Source organism: Sorex araneus, chromosome 5, assembly GCF_027595985.1.
Source record: "Sorex araneus isolate mSorAra2 chromosome 5, mSorAra2.pri, whole genome shotgun sequence".
NCBI classification, from domain to species: domain Eukaryota; kingdom Metazoa; phylum Chordata; class Mammalia; order Eulipotyphla; family Soricidae; genus Sorex; species Sorex araneus.
In genome coordinates, this window is record NC_073306.1 from 42,310,557 (window position 1) to 42,326,091 (window position 15,535).

Consider the following 15,535-nt stretch of genomic DNA (forward strand, 5'->3'; position numbering starts at 1 on the left):
CAAGCACCTGTTTGTACTCCTCCTAGACTCCCGGGAGGCCGCCTGGCCCTCTCTGCCAGGATGGCAGGTGCAGTGCACCTCTCCTGACTCTGTTCACTTTCCCACTCGCAAGCCCCAAGTGCTAGTCTAGGGCCTCTGTTCCCCATCTGCAAAATGGGGGTGTTGAAAGTCCCTTGCCTGGTTGGCTTTGTTATTTAGTAGGCAGTAGTAGCAAGTCACCTCCAAATGGCACCAGGCATGGCAGAGCCGTTCACACAATTGGAGTTTGCTGTTATTGTTTTCCTGAGTGGCAGGCATCGTGGGAGATTTTAAGGATACTGGGATGAATAAGGTATGCTTAAAAGGAGGTCTTTGCCCTCCTCCACGGTAAAGGGATATTTAGAATATGATGTGTTTGGCCCCCATAACCATGCCACCAGAGGGGGGTGGGTGAGAGCCCTCCCCACCCCAAGGGACCCAGCCCCAGTAGCCAACCTCCACTACCCCACTGCCGCCAAGCTCCAGGCTCCTTTCCACACGCTCAGGCCGAGCCTCATACATGAGTGAACATATTCCTGAACCATCATGAAGAGAGGCTCTCAGAGAGCCCGGCAAGCTACCGAGAGTATCCCGCCCGCATGGAAGAGCCTGGCAAGCTCCCTGTGGCATATACGATAAGCCAAATACAGTAACAATAACAGTCTAATTCTTCTGACCCTGAAAAGAGCCTCCAATCATTGGGGAAAACGAGTAAGGAGAGGCTGCTAAAATCTGAGGCTGGGATGGATGGAGACGTTGCTGGCGCCCATTCGAGTAAATCAATGAACAACAGGATGACAGTGACAGTGATACAGTGATATGTATGCAATAGGAGATTACATGTTTTAGGTGCCTGGAGGAAGGGTCATTAGGGCTGTCTGGATGCAGGACATCTGTTTTTCCAAGTCCTGTAGGACAGGTGGAGGCTACCAGCTCTAATGGTAGGAGGGCCCTTTCTAGCCCTGAGTAGTGCATGCAAAAAGCCTGAGAGACTCAAAGCGTGGGTGGAAGGAGTAGGCGGGGATACTGGGTGGCAAAGCCTTCTGTAGTTTACTGATGTGTAAATTTTCCCTAGACACTGACTTGAAACATTATCTCATAATTGCTCTGGGTGAGGGAGCTGATGGAGATTTGGTTTTCTGTCTCAGGGAACAAGGCTTCAATGAAGTATCCACCAGAGCTCAGTCACCTCACAAACCTCCCCCCGCAGAGGGAAGGGGTTTCCTCCAGGAGTATTTACACAGTGGTTTCAAGCGCTTCTCTTTTGAGGTGGGGTGGCATGTTTGGGTAATGCTCCCCAGGAGATGCTCAGGGTTCCTCCTGGCTCTGCACTCAGGAGTTATTCCTAGTGATGCTCAGGGGACCCTATGGGATGCTGAGGATCAACTTATGGGTGGGCTACTTACAAGGCAGCACCCTACCCACTATACTTTCTCTCTCACCCCAACAACAGGGCTTCTTACACACCTATAAAATAGGAACACAAGTCAAAACATTTACTGATAATCACAAGGGACTTTGTTTTAAAGCAAATTTCTAGAAGTTGTGTGATTCCACATAGTGCCCTAGCCTACAGTTCTAGAAGGTAAGGGTTCGAGCGAGGAGCTCCTCTGGGCCCTGGAGGGGAGGCCACTTGAGGTCCTGTTCTCAGCATGGTGCTCCTTTCATCATAATCTGCAGAGGCAAGAATGCAGCAGGAGCGGGTCCTTTATGACCTCGCTGCACAGCCAACAGCCCATCACACTTTTATCAGACTTCATTTATTTAGTCTTCAAAATGTTACATTGGTGTTGAAATGCATGGGGTTGATATATAAAATTGTACACACCACCACTAGCATGACCACCCACAGCCCACAGCCCTCTGCCACAGTCTCTCATCTCTTCTTCCCCAATCTTATTCCTCCCCTCTTCCCACTGTCTGGTAATTGGTTCTGAAGCCCAATGTTAACAGTTTGTCATGGCTCAGTGATGTTTTTGTTCTGATGTGGGCTCTCTAGATTATATTGGAAAGCAGTATGCAGATTTCTCAAGAATAAGATAGAACTCCCACATGAGCCAGTGATTTCACTTACCAGCATCTACCCCTCAAACAGAAAAACTTTGATTTGGAAGGATTTATGCACCCCCTGGTTATTCCCATGCTTGGTACAATAGCCAGGATATAGAAACAGTCACCACTTCTGATGTATCCTGTTAGATGCAGGAACTGAGCCCAGACCACACACAAGGAGAGAGAATATAGCACAGCACACATGTGTACTGTGTACAGGACATGAATACAAAGAAAGCAAGATCACATAGACCTTTTTGAAGCAGCCACAATTCCCTACTTGGGCTGGTGCCTCAAGTAATGCATGTCCCTTTCATCTGCAGAAGTATTGCCCACCCCTCCCTTCCCAGGGGTCCTAAAATTTCACTCTCCAATAGCTTTCTCTCTCAATCCAGAATCTCCTCATCTAAATCGGTTGAGTTGTAGACCAGCTCTTGTGTATAGTTCCTTCAATACAGGTTCTAGAGAAGCTTTTCTCGATCTCAGACCATACAGTGCCCCTTTGGAGTTTCCAGGATATCAGGTGAAAATTGTGTAAATTGGAGCCACACCAAGAGACTGGGGAGTCAACGTAGGGTAGGGGATTGGTCAAAGGAAGGAAGTGAGATTGGAAGGGGGTAGCTGTGACACTACTCTATACTACTGTTACTCCATCTGTAGCTCTGCAAGAGTAAAACAGCTGATTCCCTCCCAGCCCAACCCCGTGCCCAGTATACAACAGGGGGGCTCAGACAGCGCAAAGGTCATAGACATTCCTATTCACACAAGGCATCCAGGAGTTCCTGGTCCATAACAATTTTAGAACCCACCCAGGAATTGTTAGAAGTATTTTCATTCATGTCAGCAATTGGGATGACTTTTCTTATTGTTGTCAGCTTCTGAGTTCTTGATTTCCCACTCTCATTATCCTCTGTCTTAAATGTTACAATGTCTGTTTCTACCACTTCAAACTGACAGGGTTCCTACTGATAGCCTGCTTCTCAAAAATTCGTGTTCTACAAATCTGAGAATCTATAACATAGAAACCAATCCCAACACATTTCTTGGACTGAAACCCTTGTCTACCTTAGGCTTCTGCTAAGATGACTCAGGGTGGATGCTCAGATACATCCGTGGGGTCTTTGTGTTTTTATCTACAGTAGAGGTTCCCGGACCTGTTTCTCAGAAAAAAAAATTACTCCACATCCTGGAAAACTACCTTCTTTTTGAGAACCCGCCAATCGCACCCCAGGCCACTAGCAGCCAACCCGGTTGGTTCCAGAACCCAGTACCACTTACTTTGGGAAGCACCGATCAAGAACAGTGTTTCTCAGGCTTTTTCTGACAGTGACCTCCTGACTTTGTTTCTTTTCTGTACCCCCTTGCCCATTATTTTCACCTGTGGTCCCCTTGGAATCCTGGGAACCTTATGGCCCTGGGTCAAGAAGCTCTGTTCTGCCGCCTGAATGCTTTTAAAGGGCCTTTGTGTGACTGAATAATGCCATGATTCTTTGCACTTCCTGAGATACTAACCAGAGGTAGGAAAGTTACACCCTCAGTTTTAGCTGTAGACAGTTTCTTTTATTCTTTTAATTTTTATTATTTTATTCCATTTTTTATTCTCTTACTGGTTCACATTATGATGCAACTACAGAGGGTTAGCATCACACCTCATTATACTCCATCACTGAAGGTCCAGTGCCATCACACCATCAAAGGACGCTTCTACAAGCTGGAGAGACATGTCAGAATGTGATTCCAGGGAGACGTCATGTGTCATGAGGTGGAGGCTAGTGCTCTCACTAGTCTCAGATGACTTTCTTCCCACACTTTCCTTTCTGGTAACATAAATTTCATTGAATCTAGAAGTCAATTTGGGGGTTCTTTTCCCCAGTTTTTCCCCTTAATTAAGTTATATGTGCATGAAACCATGTAATAATTATTTTTCACTTCCTTATTCACTTAGCATAATTACCGAAGTCCTATCAATTTTGCTTTGAAACATAATTTCTTATTTTTTTATTGTTGAAGAATATTCCTTTGTGTTTAGTTACCACAAAGGAACTATGTGACTTCTTTATTGAGTCATTTGTTGATGGGACCAATCTAGGTGATTCCGAATTTTGACTATTGTAATTTTCCTGTGAACACAGGATTACAAATATAATTTTGAACTAGTTCGTGTTTTCAAATCCTTTAGGAGTAGTTAGGCGTGGTATTGCTGGATCAGATAGAACTTATATTTTATTTTATCTTATTTCACATTTTGGATCTTGAGGCCACAACTGGCTGTGCTCAGTTCTCACTTCTGTGCTCAGTTTTTACTCCTGAGCACTCCTAGCAGTGCTCAGGGACAGATGGGGTACCAGAATTCAAATCACTTGTAAGACAACAACTTAACCCCCATACTATCTATCACCCACTATTTTTTTTAAAGAATCTCGACATGAATTTTGCTAGAAGTTATACTGATATATGTCCCTACCAACAGTGTGTCAGAGTTTATTTTTATCCACATCTTTACCAAATTTTGTTTACAAATCCTTAGATATAAGCCATTCTCACCAATTTTAGATGATACCTCATAGTTTTGATTTTCACTTTCACCATAGGGATATTGAACCTCTTTTCATGTGTCTACAGTCCATCTGTGTGTCTTTAGAGAACTGTCTTTTCAGGTCTTTTGCCCTTTTTGATTGGGTTGCCTTTTAGCTTTTACTGAGTTTTGGGTTCTTATATATGTAAGTGAGATATTAATCCTTTGTAAAGTCTATATGAAAAGATATAATCTATCTTCTCAATTGCTTGATAGCTTCTGTTTTTGTGGTAATTTCTTTGTCTCTAAATGCTTTTTGATTTGATTTTGTCTCATTTGCTTTTTCTTGTTTTTGTTTCCTTTCTGCTGGATTATTTTTATATTACCATCTTTGATCATATAATTTACTGATTTCTTAATATCAAATATATTTTCATGATCTATTTGTAACCAATTACCTTAAATCTTCGTGGCATGAAACAGCATCTATTTAGGTTCTGGGGGGTCAGAAACCAGGTAGAACTTACCTGACCATCACGGGACTGCAGTCAATGTGTTCTCAAGAGCTGGAGAATGGTCCACTTCCAAGCGGGTATTTGCAGGATTCAATCCTCCCAGACACAGGACAGGATCACAGGGCCTCACTGGGTTTTGACTAGAAGCTACCTCAGTCTTGTCACATGAGCCTCGACACAGGGCACAATCAACACTTTGGGTTGCTCAGCAAGCAAGAGAGTCTTTTATAGCTTAGCCATTTCCTAAGGCGTGAATCATATCGTTTTTTTCTGCCCTCCTCATTCATTGGAAGTAAGATTTCAGGACAAGTTTATAAGAAGAAAGAACCACACCAGAGTATACACAGGGGAGGGGATCTTTGGGAGCCATTTTGGATGCTGAGTGGGGCTACCATACAAGTGCAGAGGCAATAGGGTCTGATTGTTGTGCCAGACCCCTCAGGAGGTTGGCAACCAGTGAAATATGGAAGGAACAGCGTACACAACCATCCTTCAGGGAGTAGGGGCACAGAAGGATAGGGGAGGTGGTGTGGGTGGAGAGGGGGAGCTACAGAATGGGAACTAGGCCAAGACATGTTCCTAGCAGACGCTGTCACTGTTAATTCAACCTGAAGCTAAGGCTAGCCCGATGGATCCCTGGTTCCCCTGGGCCTTGTGCCAAGCCCTTTTTCCTGCTCAAACTGCCATTTTATATTGCTCACTGTTTTTCAACCACTCTTTGTAGACTGGGGGCCAGGTATCACTTCTTTCTCATCTCGTCAGGCTTCATATACAGTGTTGAACCCAGTGTTCCAGGTATCTGATCCCCAGATAATGAGTGGTTTTACAGCTAAGAATCAACTCCTAGGTTAGGATTCACAAGAAACCCAATAAGTATTATCTGCCCCAGATTCAGGCAATGGATAGAAGTGAAGGGCAGATGAGGCTCAAGCTGTCATCTTAATTGTGACTAAAGTGATTGAAGAGCAGACCTGAGCTGCCCCTGCAAGGGAGAGTACATTGACTATCCCTTCTCAAAGGCACTAGTTGGACAATCCAGGCCTCCTCCTTGGGATGAATGTCAGTAAACAGAGAGGAGCTCTTACTAAGCCTGGTGTCAGCAGCACAAACACCTGGGAAGTTTTAGAAATACACACAATAGGCCCAACTCGCAGAAAAATGGAATCAAATGCTAGGAGAGGTGCCCAGATAGATGGGCTTTCATAATCTCCAAGGTGATCCAGATGTAGGCTCATTGAGTTGTGATCCACTGGGCTTGTGAGAACATGGAAGCATGGGCCCTAGGAGGATGTGCTGCCCTTGGCTTTCTGCCCCATGGCCCCCCTTACTGCCTGGGAAAGTGAATCCCACTGGGAAACTTGAAATCTGACTGGGAAACATTGCATTTACACACCTAACTTTTAGCTACAGCCTCCTTGAAGAGATGCCAGATAGCGATTTCTACTCGTTTACTCCAAAAAGAAGAAAAACTCATATCAGTTGGTATTTCTAGCTCTCTGTACTTCTCAATGCAGACCCCCTGGTTGGCACTTAAGTCATCTCTGAAGATTCTAGAATGACGAATGACTCGAGGTCCATCATGGAAAGAGATGTTCCCCCCATTGCTGAAAGTACTTTGTGGTTTCCCCTTGCACTTAGATCCCAAAGAAAATTCCCCACTGAAGCTGCGTCTTTCCAAACTTACCTACATGCTCTCATCCATCCTGCCCTTTAGACTGCCCTTGACCTCAGATGCCACATTCACAGCTGTGAATCTTTCCTTGGACCTTTGCACCTGCCACACCTGCAGTTGCAGAAACACATCCATTAGATCTCAGTATGCTCCACCCCTTCATGGCTTTTGAATCAAACCCCAAATGTCATCTTCTCAGCTCAGCCACTTAATGTGCCCCCCACTCCCCTTGTCATTGTTTACCTCAGTACCCTGCCTTTTTTCTTGGCTTCAGAGCTCTTGAAACTACCCCAGAGTGATCGGTGTGTTTATCTGTTGATGTATTTGTGGTCGTCTCTCCCGCACTGGGGTGTGAGAGATCAGGGACCTTGCTGTATCCCCAGCACCACAACAGTTTCTGGAATATTGCAGGCACCAGATTTACATAAGTATTTGTTGAATAAATGCATAAATGAATGAATAAATGAGCCCAGGAAAGGACTCAAGGAGGAAAGGATCAGACTCAAATGATTCAGTCACCAACAAGACAGTGATGAGACCAAAGGCCCTGGCAGGGGCACCTGGACCAAGCCCTGGGGACCTGGGGTTCTGCCACCACTCCTGAGTTTGCACCTGCTCTTCCTTGCCCACTGAAGCCCAGACTCCCTCTCTCCTTCTCTGCCTCCTTCATTGGCATTACTTTGCAGTCATTACCCTGGCACATTCACACCCTGAGTCTTTTTCATAAAGAGATGGTCATGGAGTTAATTTCCAGCTAGAGGAAGACATTCATATGATTAAACACACAGGAAATCCACAAAGGGGAACAGGAGGACTTGAGTGGGGGGCTCTGTGTGGAGACCCTCTTCCCAGAGAGAAGCATTGTGTAAAGCATAACAACTGTCCACCAGCAGCACAAATCCAGGCTAGAAACAGGAAAACCCACCAGACCCACTTCTGAAAGCCATCGCTCACAGTTTGATTAGCTCTGGGGCCTCCGCCCCTTTTCATGAGGTTGGTACTGAGGAGGAGGAAATTACACTGGTTGGGGAGCAGCTGGAGTGAGAAGAGGCCGAAGTGAGTCTTTTCTAGAAGTGTAAGGAACAGGGCATTGATTAAATTCTGTGGTCATTATCTGTTGCTCTCTAACTGATTACCAAAAACATGCTGGCTTAAAATAGCGCACATTCATGACCGACCCTTTCTGGGGGCCCCCAGTTCACACGCAGATTTGTGTTGTCCTTTGCTTGTGGTCTTTCCCAGCCATGCTCATCAGGTGCTGTCCGGAGGCTCGGCGAGCAGAGGCTGCCCCCTTGCTGAGGGGATGGCTGCAGCATTTGCTTCCTCGTGGCTGTGAGATATCCTAGCCCAACCTCAGCCCCTAGACGTTGCCTATAGCTCCTGACCATGTGGACTTTCCCAGCTAGACTATTTCCTTAAACTAGTCTCTTTGAGAGAAAACCCATTTGAAGAAAAGCTTTCTAATTGCAGTAGCTGCATCCCACCTCCCTTGCTTTCTTCTATTGGTTAAAGCAAATGACAAAACTACCCATGTGGAAGAGATATCTTTTGAGGGTGTGGAAGAGAAGGGAGGAGAGACCGTGGAACAGCCATCCCGAAGGGCTGCCGGCGTCCAACCTGCTTCGTGCTGAGGACTGTGCTTGGACATAAGCAGCATCATTTCAGGATTAAAATGGCCTGACATCATCCCCATTGAGATGTCAGACCTGAGACTTGCAGGAGTAAGACCTTTCCCCCAGGTTCTACTGAGAACAAAATCACTTGGATCATGTCATCAAGCTCTAACCTGTGCAAGCCGAAGGGCCAGTAACTTTATAGTGGGAGCCAGGGTTGATGCAGAGCTCCTTGTGACATGGAAGGCCAGGCAGAAAGGGTGGGTGTGGAGTGCGGGATAGGAATGGAGACAGAGCACTTATGGCAAATGATCTGTTTTCTCAATGAAGCAGAAAATGAGGGCGTCTCCTGAGAGGGTGGAGGCTGGGCTGGAGCGGAAGCCAAGCCAAGTCGGCACAGCAGCTGTGGGGCACAGGAATGGGCGATGGGCCAGCCTGGTAGTATAAGGTTGCCAAGCAGGAGGAAGTTGTTTGCTCCTGACGACACTCCTCCCCTCAGCACCGTGTGGGGCCCCACTCCTCACACCTTGGAAAATGTTTTCTACTGTGTTCACCTCTCTTGTCTGAAGGAAAGTCCTCACAGGGTGGGAACCCAGGCCCTTCTGATGACCAGCAATAGGCTAGGGGGGGCTGGTTCTGTCTTGGCCTCCTCCACAGGTGACCTGCTTTCAGACCTCCCCTTGCTAACTCACTCTATCTCTATATTCTTTCATCCCCCTCAAATCAAAGGTTCCCAAATGTAGGCTATTCACTTCAGAAAAGAAACAAAATTTTACTTAGCGCCCAGCCCCACCCCACCCCACCCCAGGAAATCTATTTACTTTTTAAGTGAATAAAGTACCCCCCCTCCAATTATGCCCAAGGCTACTATCCCACCCTCCACCCCTTCTTGCTATCATCCGCTTTGGGAAACATTGCAAGACACAGGACTTTTCCTGTTTTAAAAGCAAACGTTTCAACAGCAGTCAAGTACAAATGGCAATTACACCATGGAATAGAGGTTAGAGGTGGAACTAGGGAATTCTGTGCATGTATTACCGGGTGACAAAAATGAGGTCCAGTCTTTTGGATGGAAAGAAGTGGAAAAAACCATTTAAAACTATTTCATTCTATCTGTATCAATTAGGATCAGTGTATGGTAGCCTGAAAAAGTTAGAATACAGACATCAAACAATCCCATTTGTGTCAAGCTAGTAGTTTTTTGAGTCATTGAAGTGGCAGAAAACCTAAGCCAAACCAACTTTTAAACCATCTTTTTAAAAAGATGAAACATGTTTGCTTCTTTTCAGGAGAAAGCACTGAAGCTGGGGGACATTTTGGCTAAGTGGATAATGCAGATGGCTGTCAAGAGGCCCCAGGGCTACATGCCTTCCCCCACCTCATCTCCCCACAGATGCTGGAACCTTCTGGTTACACCCACAAATCCACGCCCCTCACTAAACTGCCACTGTGGCCACCGGGAGCCGTTTGGTCAAATGTTAGGTCAGGGTGGAATCTGGTGATCAGAGCTAGAGGAAGGAAAAGGCTGTATAGTGGTCCAAAAGAAACAGATGCCCTCTTCATGCACATGCCCAGTCAGGGTGGGGTACCAGGTTGCCCAGGGTTCTAAAATACAGAACCATCAGTGACCAGTGGGAGCGGGCAGTCTTTGTGCGGCCAGAGTGTAGTGCGCCCTAGCCTACTGATGGTATCTGAGTCTGGCTGTGGGGGGGACAGTTCTTCCTCTATGTCCCCTGGTCCCGGAGGGGGACCAGATCCCCGAGTAGAATCTAACATAAGTAACCATTTAAGAATCAAGACTCTCCTTCCTCTTCTAGATTATTTACACTGGAACTCTCATCCGCACCCTCCCTCTTGTTACCCACGCCTGGCCCACCGCCATACTACCACATGCCCTTGAACACTTATTGCCTCTTCTGTCAAAGCCAGCACCCCCAATCTAAGCTTAACCAGCCCACTCCCAAAGCAACCACCATTCAAATGCCACATATAAGACTAGAGACAGAAAGTGCAACTGAATGGTGTTTTATTTCCGTTTTGATTTACCAGCTTTCTTTTTACTTTCGGCGCTGGCTCTTAGTGAACCTCTGGAGCCTCTTCTTGTTGTTACCTTGCTTGCGGTATTCTTCCAAAGCCCCTCGGTACTTAGATCGAAGAACAGCTGCTCTTTGGCTGTAAACTTGCTTTTCGGGGTCTGGCAATGCACACCACATGTTTGCAGCAGCCTTAGCCACCTGCACCACTGTCCAGCTTGGATTCTCTCTCTTCAGATGAGCATAGTGGTCTTGGCAGAAGAGCAGAAAGGAAGACGGAGGTCGTTTGGGTGCCATGGGGTCCCGCTTTCTTCGTCTCCTCCTCCTCTTGCCTACATATTGCATCATCTCTTCCTGGTAACGGGCTTTGTCGAGCTTGGCCAGAGTCTCGAATTTGGCCTTTTCATGCTTTGGGATGGACCGCCATTTTTCAGAACATTTCCGAGAGAATTCCTTGAAGCCAAGGTAGGAATTAGGCTGCTGCTCCTTGAACTTGTTTCTGTAATTGAGCAAAAAGTGGATGTAAGAAGAGACATTTACCTTGGGTTTCAGCAGGATTTCTTTCCCCATGTTTGTAAAGGCATTGTTTTCTGGATTTAATGATCACTGTCCCCACTGCCAGGGGCAATCTGGACGGTGCAGCTTGTGGTGAGAGGCCCTTTATGTAGAGGCTGTGGTCGGAAGTCAGCCTTTTCAAGGCTGCTGCCATTGTTGGGTCACAAGGGGGCCTATGACATGGCTCACAGCTCACCACTCCCATGAGGGCCAGACCACCTGGCTCCTCCTACTGGACCAATGAGGGTTAGTTTTGCTTCTAATAGATGATTTTTTTTACCCAGCAAGTAGCTCTTCTTGGCTCTGCTCAGCTGCGGGACTTTCAATCTTTAGGACATGGTAATGAGCCACAGGGTCTTCCTTCCTCCCCGGAAGATTGTCAGGATGCCGCCTCATCCCCCCACCCCACCAAAGACAGGCTGGAAATAATGAACATGAGGAGGTGGATGGCTCCAGAGCTGTCATAATAAAATGGGGAGTCTTTCTGCTTGCCATGAATGGTGGCAGCTCCTGCCGTACAGAGAGTTTAGTAGTATCTCTAAAAATAATCAGCTCTGACAGCTATGACTCGGGCCCTGTCAGGACAACATTGTCTAATTTAAAACCTCAACACTTGGGCTATAAGTTTGAACTCTTTCCATTCACCAAAGAAATTGAAGAGAGGAGGGGAAATGGGAGGAGAACCCTGGGGTTTCACTCTTCACACTGGACTCCGTGACAATGGGATGGGATCCCCAGCTCCCCTGGAGGCCTTTCCACTCTCGAGAGCCCCTGTTTCTTGGGGTTATAGGGCATAAATATATGAAGCTACATCCACACTAGTTGGCCTCTGCTTTTTTGTAAAAACAATTGCAAATTGTTGGAGGGAAATAAGGGGGAAAGAAGACCCACGAAAAGTCCTCATATACCACATACTTCATATCCCTATTTCGACTGATCTCTGGCCACTGGCTTGTGGAAGGTCAATTTTAAGAAGAAAGTTGATGATTGCCCAAAATTTAGCATAGCAAGTAATCTGGTTACAGTTACCCAACCAGAAAAATTCTTCCAGGTGATGTGCTATTTTTTGTTATGGCTGGATTTGGAGGCCTTATAAAATTAAATTCCAGCTAACGAATTTCAGGCTTATAGTGGAGATGGAGGGGTCTGATTAGTGGAAATGGATTATTCTGGGGATGATTTTTTGTTTAATTTTAAGGAGCTTTAAAAAAGGAGGAGCGAAGTGACAGTACAGTGGGTAGGGCCCTTGCCTTTCATGTGGCTGACCCAAATTTCATCCCTGGCATTCCATATGGTTCCCCAAACCTTCCAGGAGTGATCTCTGAGCGCAGAGCCAGGAGTAAGCCCTTAGCATTACCTGAAACAAAATAAACAACAAACCTTAATTGGTTCTTTCAAGGAGCTAGAGATTGGTTTCCTGGTTTACTGGACTTGAATTAGGCTGCCGAGATGAATAGGAAGGGTGTGTTGTAAGAACTTGGCCAACATATGCATGTGTTAAGAAAACCCCTGCTCAAACTCACAAAAATCTCAGCAGACCTTGTTTGTCTGTCTGTCTCAGGCTCTTCCACCCCTTTAAAAACCCAAGAGATTAACCCCTGATGGTCATCTGACTCCTAGCAAGGCTAGGCCGAGAAGCTAAATGAAAGGTGTGGCTTTGACCACTAGGTCCTCAACTTCTAATGAACAACCAAGCTGCAAGGAGGAAGCAGGTACCCTTTGTCTGGGGGTGCTGGAACAGTAAACCCACTCTGTTTTTCCCATCAGAGCTGTGTGTGCTAGTGTCTGAGACTCTTTATGCCAGGCTTTCTTTTCAATCTCCTCCACCCTGCTCCCTCTCTTGGGGAAGTGGCCCCATAGCACGCCCACTAGCCCGCATCTGTTTGACCCATGGGGCCCCAGTAGGCAACAGGAGGAGAGGAGGAAGGTGAGGTCAAGGCACTGATTGTCTTGGCTCCCTCCCTGAGTCTCCCCCAGAGGGCTGTTTTTGCTAAGTGCCTCTCCATGCAGGGTCAAGCAGCAGCCCCTTCCACAAAGGGAGCCATGGGCTTTGATTTTACAAAACTCCAAGGGCTGCTTTATCCCTTGTGGCGTTCCTACATTTGTCCTTACCTTTGTAAATAGCCTTTTTATTAAACACGCCTCAGATGATCCTAATTTGGCTTGCCATCTGTTTCCTTCTGGGACCCTGACTGATGCTTTCCACCATGAAAACTAAATCCAACATGGGCATCTGTCCAAGGGAGAAGGATGTGGATCCTTGGGAGCCCAATGGCCCAGGGTCTCAGAGCCCAGAGTGGTCTGAGAGGCCGTCTGCCTGCAGGGTGGTAGTCACAGGACAGGACTCGGAAGAGGAAGAGGTGCTGATAGCCATTATACTATGAACACCAGGCAGAGGGTCAGAGGGAAAATGCTTTAGCTTTGGGGACACAGTGTTGCAGTACTCAGCTCTGTCCTGAAGTCACACCCAAAGTAATCATAGGTAATATGTAGATGAACCAGTATGCCATGTCCCGACAAAACTACCAAAACTAGTGGGGTGCTGAGATTATGAACCTGTTGACCTCATCTAGAGTGTGGCATCAGTACTTCTGAACTTAAAAACAAAAGTGTAAGCTGTACACTGGGCAGTTATCCAGTAGACAGGGGGCATTCCCTGCGATCTCAGCCCAGGGATAGGAGTCTCAGGGTTTGTTACTGGAAGTGATGGCACCAGGAGATCATCAGAGCTAGACCCTGTGGTGTTGGGGGGCTGGGAGGGCTGGGTGTCACATGGTGTCGGAATCTAAGCAAGGGTCTTGCACATGCTAGGCATGTACTCAACACTTCGAGCTATTTCCCCAACCTGTTTTCCAACTCTTTCATTGCAGCTACGGTAAAAATGACATTGTACTCCACGACCCTTTGGTGTATACATGTACATCATCGTATTTACATAACATTTTATGCAGGCCAGCCTCTGTTCTAGGCACCTTCCCTATATCCATCTCATAATAACTCCACACAAGGAACAGGAAGTAGGCTATTGTGCTATTTTATCACTTGTAAGTTTTCAGCAATTTACTGAATCAAAGGTTGTATGAAACTATACCTGCTCCGGATATGACACACTCTTTTCAATTCCATTCTGTTACGTTGCCTCTGGTTACTTGAAATGAACCCCCCTCAGCCTGACTGTGGACCCTCCCTGGATTGAATTTTAGTAACATTGTCCAGGAAGGCTGGCCTCCCACATTGGAGCTTTGCGAGATTCTCCTTTCTTGGTGATAAAGGGAAGTGAAAATCAGAACATAGCCTTTGGAGCAAAGATAGCCTTGAATTCAAATTCTCCGTTTGCCACTTACTAGCTGGGTCACTCTGGGTCAGTCAGCTTGTGACAGGCTTGTCTGGGAAAGTCAGTAAGGTGATAACAAGGCAATGGGTTAAGTAACTGAAGTGAGTCTAACAGCACCTTTCTCGTCCCTCCCCCACAGTGCCAGATGGAGTAAGGGATTTGCTTCTAGGAAAGGAAGCCTGGGAAAGGACAAATAGTATCACAGAGGAAACAGGTGGATTGTGTTGCTATCACATCCCTCTTCCCTATGATGTAATAATACAGATATCTCAGCCTTGGGGTACTCTTACTCCAAATTCAGAGCCCTAGTCTAACCATGAGGAAATATTAGACAACTCATATGGAAAGGGATACTACAAAATGCTTGACCAATACTCTTCAAGGGTGTCCAGATCCTGATAAACAGGAGAAGAGTGAGAAACCAGCCTATGGGGAAGAGAACCAGTAGGCATGAGGGACCCCAGGCAGTGGTAAATGATGGGTTGGACCTCAGAGCAACTGAAAGACTGGGGCAGTGTGAATGGGCATCTTCCATGGAGGCACTAGGCTGTGCTAGTGTTGATTTCGGAGTTTGGTACATGTACAGTGATCATAAGATCTAATATAGGGAATGCTGAGGGAAGGAAATGCTAGAACTTGTTCTACCGTCTCTGCAACTCTGGTCTTATTTCAAAATTTAAAGTTTATTTTGTAAACCTCCGCAAACTGACAGCAATGTACAGCTAAGGTTAAGACACCCAGATTATAAACATAATAACCTTTTTGTACCTGTATTGCAAGCCATAATGCCCAAAAGGAAATAGAGAAAGAATGAAGAAAATTGCCTTCCATAGAGGGAGAGAGGGAGGAGAGGGGAGGGAAATGGGGGACATTGGTGGTAGAAAATGTGCACGGTGAAGGGATGGGTGTTGGAACATTGTCTGACTCAAACGCAATTAATTATAAACAACTTTGTAACTGTGTATCATAGTGATTCAATTTTTTAAAAATGAATAAGGGGGCTGGAGCAATAGTACAGCAGGTAGGGCGTTTGCCTTGCATGAGGCCGACCCGGGTTCAATTCCCAGCATCCCATATGGTCCTCTGATAACTGCCAGGGGTGATTCCTGAGTGCAGAGCCAGGAGTAACCCATGTGCATTGCCAGGTGTGACCCAAAAAGCAAAAGAAAATTAAAAAATAAAAAATAAAATAATGAATAAGATGCCCAGCGTTTGATCTTTCTCCTCC

At 46.2% G+C, this 15,535-nt stretch overlaps 2 protein-coding genes across 2 annotated transcripts in view; one reads left to right on the plus strand and one right to left on the minus strand.

Moving 5' to 3' along the window:
* CSMD2 (CUB and Sushi multiple domains 2) overlaps nt 1–15,535 on the plus strand; it is a 608,999-nt gene that overhangs the window by 264,759 nt on the left and 328,705 nt on the right. The gene's annotated exons all lie outside the window — the stretch shown is intronic.
* Nucleotides 10,443–10,988, minus strand: HMGB4 (high mobility group box 4). The gene has a single exon (XM_004614336.1). The coding sequence runs from the start codon at nt 10,986–10,988 to the stop codon at nt 10,443–10,445; it is 546 nt and encodes a 181-aa protein (XP_004614393.1).

Bases quoted from the DNA above. Each gene is read 5' to 3' on its own strand.
- HMGB4 (XM_004614336.1), bottom strand. From the start codon at position 10,988: ATGGGGAAAGAAATCCTGCTGAAACCCAAGGTAAATGTCTCTTCTTAC.